Source organism: Myotis lucifugus, unplaced genomic scaffold (genome assembly GCF_000147115.1).
Source record: "Myotis lucifugus unplaced genomic scaffold, Myoluc2.0 scaffold_367, whole genome shotgun sequence".
Lineage (NCBI taxonomy): Eukaryota > Metazoa > Chordata > Mammalia > Chiroptera > Vespertilionidae > Myotis > Myotis lucifugus.
This window is the reverse complement of record NW_005871415.1, coordinates 334364-344566: the sequence shown is the minus strand read 5'-3', so window position 1 is coordinate 344566 and position 10203 is coordinate 334364. Positions and strand designations below refer to the sequence as shown.

The 10203-nt window shown below is 33.5% G+C and overlaps 1 protein-coding gene across 2 annotated transcripts in view; it reads left to right on the top strand.

Annotated features, from left to right (window-relative positions):
* Positions 1-10203, top strand: part of FBXL5 (F-box and leucine rich repeat protein 5) — a 30827-nt gene that overhangs the window by 12412 nt on the left and 8212 nt on the right. For both annotated transcript variants that reach the window (XM_014466911.2, XM_014466910.2), the window contains exons 5-9: positions 1482-1664; positions 3864-3989; positions 6907-7055; positions 7968-8050; positions 8978-9697. In XM_014466911.2, the coding sequence (XP_014322397.1) occupies positions 1482-1664; positions 3864-3989; positions 6907-7055; positions 7968-8050; positions 8978-9697 (1261 nt within the window). The remainder of the gene's footprint in view (positions 1-1481; positions 1665-3863; positions 3990-6906; positions 7056-7967; positions 8051-8977; positions 9698-10203) is intronic.

Here is a 10203-nt window from a genome sequence, read left to right as displayed (position 1 = left end):
AGAAAGGGAGAGAGAGATAGAAACATCAATGATAAGAGAGAATCATTGATTGGCTGCCTTGTGCCCCACACTGGGGATCGAGCCTGCAACCTGGGCATGTGTCCTGACTGGGTTCAAGGCAACCTTTCAATGCACAGAACAACACCCAACTAACTAAGCCACACCAGCCAGGGCAAAATATGCCTACTTTTTTCTTAGACTACTTCCTCCTTTTTATTTTTATTTGTCTTTGATAGCTTTGCCATTTAAAACATCGTTTTAAAATATTGGCATCCTTAGGTTAGTAAAAATTTCTTTGATTCTTCTAGATGGGCAGTAGCAGTGACACTTCTGTTAAAATAGCATAAAAGGTTTTTTGAAATTTGTCCTTTTCTGTTATTTTTATTTAACAAAGTAGGTGAGATGCATGTTGAAACAAAAATGTTTTTGTAGGTTAAGCTATAATTAAACTTATAAAACTTGTGTGCTTCACTCTGAAATTCAACTTGGGCCTTTAACACCAAGCCAAGGCCTGTTGTGTCTAGTTTAATTGTAGTATATAACATGGGATTTAAAAGCATCACACTTATTACATTTAATTTTCCCACTCCTTCAAAGCAAATTATAGCTGCTTTATTTTTAAAATATTTGTTACTTAAAAAGGGTTGGGAGTAAGTAATTTGTTCATAGCATTACAATATTTTTGTGAAGACAAATCATACAAAGTCCTCAAATTCTTCCTAGTACTTAAACAATGAATCTTTTATATTTTATATTCCTTATTGTATACCTAATTTGCTCTCCCCCCAGAAAATTGCTACTGAATTAATGTTATAGGAAATTAGACATCCAATGACTAATTTCTACAATAGTTGCTGACCAAAGATTCCTGATAAATGTATGCCAGCATTAGAAATATTTATTATATTGTCTCAACTGGCTCATAAATATAGACATATAAGTAGGTTAGGGTATTATTTATAGGTTAAAGTATTCAGATTTCACAGACTCTTATATGAAATGTGAAAAGGGGAAACTCGGAAGATACTCACAGGAGTCATAATGCATGAATGGAAACTGTTGAGAGATTTGTGTGTGTCATTAAAAATGCCTAGGAGATCTCATAATCTAGTCGACTCCACACTTGTTGATTTAAAGTTGTATAACCTGTTGGATTTCTTTTTCAAATGATGCTGCTTATGCTACAAAGTGAGTATTGTTTTTTCTGTGACGCGTTTGTAAGAGGAAGTCGATTCTGTGTTTGCTATTGTAGCTCCCACTGATGAAGTATGATTTGAGCCATGATAGTTTAACCCTACGGATTCTTAACACGTTTAACATCCTTATGTTACCTCTAATCCATGTTACTTCCTTTTCACATCTTGCAAGCAGGAAGGAGTGGACTTTAGGCACTTGATTTTATTTATAGAAATGTGATTGTCATTTCTTAGTGCTTTTGCTCTTATATCATCTAATGGTAAAACTTTCTTTTTTTATTTCAGAAGCAGAGGTGTCAGACCGACCCACAGGTATAACCCATCTTCCTCCTGAGGTAATGCTGTCAATTTTCAGTTATCTTAATCCTCAAGAGTTATGTCGCTGCAGTCAAGTAAGCACCAAATGGTCTCAGCTGGCGAAGACTGGATCGCTTTGGAAGCATCTTTACCCTGTTCACTGGGCCAGAGGTAGGTAAATGGGACTTTTAGTTTGTTTACAAATATTTCAGTCTGGTTTTTTGTTTGTTTTTTTGTTTTTTAAAAGAAATACTCATAGACATTAATAAGTAAGGCCAGTGAGTTTAATACTCGTTTAGAAATTATTGGGAAACTGAGAGGTTAAGTAAAAAGTAGATGTCATAGTTAGATTGTGTTCTTTATATGCATTTTAGAGTGAGTTATGTGATGTGTGCCATTTCCTTTAAAATAATCAGGAGAAAATTGTTGGGGAGAGAAAGCAAAATAATTGGCAAAATGTTGATCATTGTTGAAGATAGGTGATGAGTACATGGGTATTCATTGTGCTACTTTTTTAATGCAATTTATTCCTATTTTTAAATTATTTTTGGAATTTTCAATAACAAAAAGTTAGAAATCAAATTAATAGGATGTCAGAACTGCTTTAAATAATTAGATTATTTACATATTTAAGAAATACAGAATAAATTTAATTAAATATAAAGATGAGGTGCTATTATGGTTGCCTTTTGGTAGTAGCTCAAAATAACTGAATCTATTTTTGTCTCCAGCATATTTTTTGATTTTTGTGTGTGATTAGTAATGCCTCACTCAGTAAATCAAAAATTTATATTAATTCATGTGTTAAGATACTTTTTTACATGTGAACAATTAAAGAAAATTTCTTTTCATGAGCATATAATGCAGTCATGGGGTAAATGCAGCTACTATTGCATGTAATTTTTTTTGTCACTGAATTAAAATAATTTCTAGATGAATATTAACCTCAAAATTCACATTAAGTTATTCTTAGTTTCCTATAATTTGTCACTTTGACATGGAAATATATATTTCTCACATAATTAAATTATGAACATGATTGTAAAAAGTTTTATATTTACCATTTTTTAAAAATATATTTTATTGATTTTTTACAGAGAGGAAGGGAGAGGAATATAGAGTTAGAAACATCGATGAGAGAGAAACATCGATCAGCTGCCTCCTGCACACTCCCCACTGGGGATGTGCCAGCAACCAAGGTACATGCCCTTGACCGGAATCGAACCTGGGACCCTTGAGTCCGCAGGCCGATGCTCTATCCACTGAGCCAAACTGGTTAGGGCTATATTTACCATTTTTTGAGTAGTGGGTGGGCTTGTATGATCCAAATGATCTAGAATTGCTATTTTTATATGGAATAATTTTTTTCTATTAGTTGTAGTATAATGAAAGTCAAGCAAGACAAATATGGATGTTTTAAATGCTGTTTTTGCTTAGCTATGTTTTTAATTATGAATAATTATTAGGAATTGATACAAAATGTAGGTACTGTTTAATAAAAGATCAACTGTGATGATGATATGCTAGACTTCTGTGAAGTTAAGTGGATCTTAATGTTTCTTTTTTTTTCCTGTCTCAATATGCTTAAAAAGTTCCAATAGAAATGGTTTTTATGTGTTTATAGTATTTGTTTCCAGTAGTTCTCACTCAGAACTGATTTTACCCACCTTGAGGGACATTTTGGTATGTCTGTAGAGACATTTTTGTTCAGTCTGGGGGAATTTACATACTGGTCTTCAGTGGATGGAGGCCAGGGTTGCTGCTAAACACCCTACAATGCGTAGAACAGACCCCCACAACCAAGAATTCCCTAGGCCAGGATATCAGTAGTGTCGAGGTTGAGAAACCCTAATTTAGATGTAATGTTGGGAGTTCAGTCTCTGTCTCTCACTTCACAATCATGTGATTTAAATGCAGTATATCCTCCAGGATCTTTAAATTTATGGCTTACTTTACCTTAATCTGACCTGTTTACTTCTGTTCCTACCTCCTTCTGAATTGCTGACTAATCCACTACTCAGCAGAAAGTCTTGCTTCCTTTTGTTTATTAGCTGTCCTTATAATGGAGATATTGCCAGAGCCAGTGTGAAGCCTCTGTAGGGGAAAAAGTTAGGTGGTTTTCAGTGATTTCTAAAATTGCCAGTAAGATTATTGATAATTATTTTTCATTGTTCTTTTTAGCATGTCTGAAATTGAATTCTTTGCTTATTTAAGTGTAATTTTTTTTAACCATAACTGAATATTTCTAACAATAGCTGGCCCATTGCCTGGGGCTCATGTGTGTGTAGAGATTTTTATTATAAATAGGTTACTTTTTTTGTAATGGTAGTCAATCTAATCTTATTTTGTTCTTGTTTATTTGTTGAATAGGTGACTGGTATAGTGGCCCTGCAACTGAACTTGATACTGAACCTGATGAGGAATGGGTGAAAAGTAGAAAGGATGAAAGTCGTGCTTTTCAGGAATGGGACGAAGATGCCGATATAGATGAATCTGGTAAGCTCTGTTTGGAAATAAAATTATTACATGGTGCTTTAATAATTCATATTATATTAAATGAGTAAATTAATATTATATTAAACCAGTCTATTAAATATTATATTCAAATGTAAATTTCCATGATAATATTTACGTATTTTGTGTTTTCTAAAGAAACATATTTTTAAGCCTACTACTTTTTAAAATTTGAAGGAATAATCAGCAAATTTAAAATGTATTCTGTTTGAAGTAATTTTTTTAGTGTGTGTAAGATTGTGTTGCATATGTTTTTATATTTAAATACCTTAATCAGAAAATGCTGGTTATTCTTCTTATTTAAATAATGTATATTCATAATAATGCTTTGAAGTTTACAATGTGTGTTTTTAAATGTGCTCATTTGGTCATTCCGTAGTATTTATTGAGTCATATGTGGCCCAGAGGAAGGAGCATGAAGCTGTCGAATCTGTTTTTTCTTTTCTTTTTTTTTTTACTTGACTTTATTGGGGTGACATTGGTTAACATAACTATATTATTAGTTCTATAATACATCATCTGTATATTGTATGTTTACCACCCCAAGTCAAGTCTCCTTCCATCACCATTTATCCAGCCGATATGAACCTGTTTTTTCATTTGTAAATAGTTATGCTGCTTGCCTCACACGGTTGTAGAATTGTGAAGTAATCTGTAAAAATTCTTTGCAAATGGTAAGGGACTAACACTAGTGTAGCCATTCATTAAGCACTGTGAAAGAATTCATGGGTGAATAAGACTTTATTTTCTACCCTTAAAGTACTCACAGGTGAGAACTTAGAATACATGATTCTTAATTCACTGTAAATAATGAAAAATACATTTCAATAGAGGTGCAGAAATATGCTATTTGGGAAAGGAGAAAAACATAAAGTTTGTCTTAGATATTATTCAGATAATAATTACTAAAAGATGATGAAATAGTAAAAAAATAACAGATAAGGTACTGTTCTACTTGGTAAAACTGGACCTGTAGGAAATTTTTATTTATAAGTTCTCCACTTAAAAAGTAGTAAGCTGGTCTGGCAAAAGAACTAAATGTGGAAAGTAAGGACTATAAAGTTAAAGGTTATTCTTTCAGCAGCAAGTTTATTTTTATGAAATGAAGGTGCCACATTTTGGTATAGTTTTGAGCATTTGCAAGATACGACATAAGGAACAAGGGAGAAAGAGGTCTATTCCAGTTAGATTTGGTGATGTGCTTATCCCGTTGCAGGTACTTTCTGAGCATGGGGTTAATAGTGAACAAAATAGAGGGGGGTGGAATCTCTGGCCTTGTTTAGGATAAAATTTGGAGAGGGTAGGCAGATAATAAATGCAGGCAAAAATATATTCTATATTAGATAGTGTTGAGTGCTGTGGAGAAAAATAAAAAGGCAAGAGTGCCAGGAAGAGAGAAAAGAAATTATGATTTTAAATAAAGTGATTAATTAAGGTCCGGTCCCCTGAGAAATTTGAGCAAAGACCTCAAGCAGGTAAGGTCTTTACTCAGATGTCACATTAGGGAAAACTTGATTTATCTGTCCTAGAAAATTAATTCATAATATCTATGTTTAGTTTTAAAGGCTTCACCAAACTGTTTGCTCTTCAACATTTGAAGATAGCTAAAGTGAAGGCTGTTGTTTTCCTCTGTATTGAAAGAGAAAAATTAAGGCTATAAGGTCGAGCCCTTTTTAAGATAATATGTCCAGTTATTTAGTGGATCTAAGACTAAACCACCATTTATGTTAGTACTTTTTCAGCTTAGCTGTATAGAAGTTAATGTTCTTGTAGGATGTTTATTTTATTTTTTTTAAGATTTCATAGTAAACAGTACAACACATTTAGATGGAGAGGGCAACAGAAAGAAGACTCATTTGTGAATAAAAGTATAGCAGAATAAATAGGTTTAATTAAAAGTCATTTTTATCCATATATATTATGTCTGGCTAAAGGAAGAGTTAGGATAATATCTGTAAACATGGAACCATTAGTTACAAATTCAGACTTATTCTTTCTACTTATATTCCTTTTGTCAGCTACAATGATTTTGTTTGTTTGTTTTAATGATACTTCCTTAATATATACGTATGTGTGTGTGTGTGTGTGTGTGTGTGTATAAATTGGTTTATATTTAGAGACATTTAAGTTAGGTCTTCAGGTAAGCATAATAACAATAGGACCCTGAGAAAGGTGATAAAATTATTAGTTCATTCTTTTTATTGTAGTGTTTTTTTCTTATATAAAATTGAAGTTTGCAGTTTTTTTTGTTGTGTTTGTTGTTACAGTAGTGCATCCTGTTGTAATCATCCAAGTTCTACAGAAATTATTAAGCAAAAATCAAAAGCCATGCTCATTTTTAACTTCTTAAAAACCCTAAGGTACTTTACTTTGCTTGATTTATTATGACCAGGCTAACTTAATTGTTTCAAATCTCTTCCAGCTCTATGTCCCTTTTATTTGGGTAAAATAACTAATGTTACTTTTATTATGGTTCATTTTTCTTTTGGTGTCCTATATTCTCTTAAAGAACTCCTAATATTCTTCAAGTATTCAAAGTTTTTTTCCTAAAGCTGTTTTCAGTGCCTGAAACTGGAGTTATTTTTTTGTTTCCTTTGCTGCCTATCTTGATATCAAAATTACCTTCAATCTTGAAATACCGTATATGAAAAAAACACATCTTCCCTTTATTCTCATTGTAAACCTTTTATTTTTCTTCTTTCACCTCTTTTTAATTGAAGCCGGACCAGTTAAACATTTAAGTCCTGGGGAGTGAGACTTTGTCCATTTAACTTGCTTTGCATACATAGGGGAGTTTAAGGATAGCAAAGAGTATTTAATATTTAATGTTGGTGATTCCATGAGTAGCCTAATTATAATTAGTATATCAAGTTCTTAGACTTTTGAATTTATTTTACAGAAGAGTCTGCAGAGGAATCGATTGCTATCAGCATTGCACAAACGGAAAAACGTTTACTCCATGGCTTAATTCATAATGTTCTGCCATATGTTGGTACTTCTGTAAAAACTCTAGTATTAGCATACAGCTCTGCAGTTTCCAGCAAAATGGTATGTATAAATTAGCACTAGTTGGGTATTAATAAAAACTGCAATGATCTAAATTTGGTTTGCTTATTCCTGAGTTTAATTAAGGAAAAAATACACTTTACCCATGAGAGTTCCTTCCCATGAGTAGGCATATACTGTTGATGTTTACATGATTTCATTTGAGTTCTCACATTAATCTTTGTATATAGATATCATTGTCCACACATTCTACAAAAGGATGCAGAGACTAGGAGAGGTTAGACAGTTTATTTAGTTTTACAAATGTTAAGTGATGAAGTCCAATTTTATATGATTACTAGAGGCCTGGTGCACGAAATTCATGGCACGGGTAGGGTCCCTAGGCCTGGCTGGCGATCAGGGCTGATTGGGGCCTTCTGGCTGCTGGCCAGGGCCTTCCTTCCCTGGCTACTGGCCAGGGCCTATCTTCATTTCATGCCGCCCCCTGGTGGTCAGCACACGTCTTAGCGAGCAATCAAACTCCCAGTCTCCCGGTCAAACTCCTGAGGGGACACTTTGCATATTAGCCTTTTATATATATAGATAGTATGTGAGGCATGGTCAGGTGGGCAAAGGATATTAAATCTCTGTTTTATAAAAATGTATTTTGTGACATCCTACATCAAAATCTCCTTGGATATTCCTTAAAAATGTAAATTTCCTGGGTCTAAACTCACAGCTACTAAAACAGATTTTCTGGGGTTTGAGCCAACATATATATTGGCAATGCAGATTTAAAAAAAATATTAAGTTGATTGGGGTGACACTGGTCACCATGAACAGGCAATGCAGATTCGAAGTGATTTTTCCATGCACAAATGTTTGAGAACCTTTGGATTATGTCACTAAAAGTCACCTGCCTCTTGTCTAATGAAAAGTCTGTAGATCTTCATAGTGACTTTTTTCCCCCTTTAGGTGAGGCAGATTTTAGAGCTCTGTCCTAATCTGGAGCATCTTGATCTTACCCAAACTGACATTTCAGATTCTGCATTTGACAGGTTAGTTGTTTTTAAATATTTAAATATGATTTATAACTATGAATTTGTAGAATTGTTCTGTAGTTCCTTATTTGCATAATTATAGTTTAATCATACTATTATTTTTTATTGTCAACTCTGAGCCATGAGTGGTTGTAATTTGATAGCACCTCCAGTTCTTTGCCTCTTGTCAGGTCCCAGTTGATCCAAAACTCCAATCTGCATCATCCTGTCATTTTTATAAACCTGCACTTTGTCTAGGCTTCTGAGCCTTGCCGTGCACTATTGTTTTTAAGATGTTTTCTATTTTAGTTGGTTCCTAGTAACATTTGGCAAGGCTCCCTCATACAATTCTTCATATTTATTCTGAAATTGTAACACTTCCTTCAAGGTACACTTTCACAGATTTTACTTCTTTGGATGCTTCCAATTTCCTTCTCCCTCTATCTTACTTTCCTTTTTTTTATCCTAGCATTTATATCAGCACCTCTCTCTCCATTGCAGAGGGAGATGTGTATTCTTCTCTGGCTAAAGCTAATGCTCTACCATTTCCTAGAGCTTGTTTCTTCTGGATCTTCCTGCATTAATCATTAGTTTCTCTCTCTTTTTTTTTTAAATGTGTATACAGGCTCTCCTTTACTGGTTACTTTTCAGTAAAATAAACTAGGTCTTCTCCTTTCCTAACCTTCTCTTAGGTTAAATATTCTTATTTCCTAATTTCTCTTATTGTGTTTTTGTATCTCTAGCATCTAAAATAGTGCCTGACAATATACATTCAGTAAATGTTTGATTATATTAAAGTCTTTCTCTTTTTTTTGTATTTTTTAAGTTTTTTTATTGATTAAGTTATTACATATTCTTTTGTTTTTTATATACTTACCTAATAGTCAAATGCTTTTGAAGAATTTAACAATATCCACTAATAGTCTTGTAACCTCTTAATTATAGTTGGTCTTGGCTTGGATGCTGCCAGAGTCTTCGGCATCTTGATCTGTCTGGATGTGAAAAAATCACAGATGTGGCTTTAGAGAAGATTTCTAGAGCTCTTGGAATTCTGACATCTCATCAGAATGGCCTTTTGTCTACAAGCAAAATTACTTCGACTACATGGAAAAATAAAGACATTAACATGCAGTCCACCAAACAGTATGCTTGTTTGCAAGATTTAACTAACAAGGCTATTGGAGAAGAAATAGATAATGAAAACCCCTGGACTAAGCCTGTTTCTTCTGAGAATTTCACTTCTCCTTATGTGTGGATGTTGGATGCTGAAGACCTGGCCGATATTGAAGATGCTGTTGAATGGAGACATAGAAATGTGGAAAGTCTTTGTGTAATGGAGACAGCATCCAATTTGAGTTGTTCTTCCTCTGGCTGTTACAGTAAAGATATTGTTGGACTAAGGACTAGTGTCTGTTGGCAGCAGCATTGTGCTTCTCCAGCCTTTGCATATTGTGGTCATTCATTTTGTTGTACAGGAACAGCTCTAAGAACTATGTCAGCACTCCCAGAGTCTTCTGCATTGTGTGGAAAGACATCAAGGACTAGCTTGCTTAGGGAAAAGGACTTAAGCTACTCTGGGAGTGAAAAATCTGATCAAGAGACTGGACGTGTACTTCTGTTTCTCAGTCTGTCTGGGTGTTATCAGATCACAGACCATGGTCTCAGGTAAGTAATCAATTGCAAAGTATTAGGAAATGGACATGTTCTCATTCTCAAATGAAATATAAATTTTGAATCTTAAGTGTCATGCCTTTTTGCTGATTTATTTATCCAAAAGAGTTAACCAAGATTTGTCTTATTTTAAAGTGTTGGAACATTATAACTTCAGCATGAAGTTTCATGTCAGTCAGTTCAAATACTTTGTGATATATTGGAAGCACATAAATTAAAAAGTTTTATAAATACCTAGCAAATGCCTACAACACATTTTCTGTGATGTTTTAGTGGATATAAACATGAATAAGATAAGAATTTTTACTTGTAATAGAGAAGAAAATATATCTACCATATTCAATTTCCTTGTTATATAGGTCTATTCTGATTTTCTTTTTTTAACTCAGTTTGCTTTTTGTGTTTTTAGGGAATTTGTCTATTTCATTCAGGTTATACAATTTGTTGGCATATAATTTTTTATGGTGCTGTTCATAATCTTTTCTATTTCTGTAAAATTG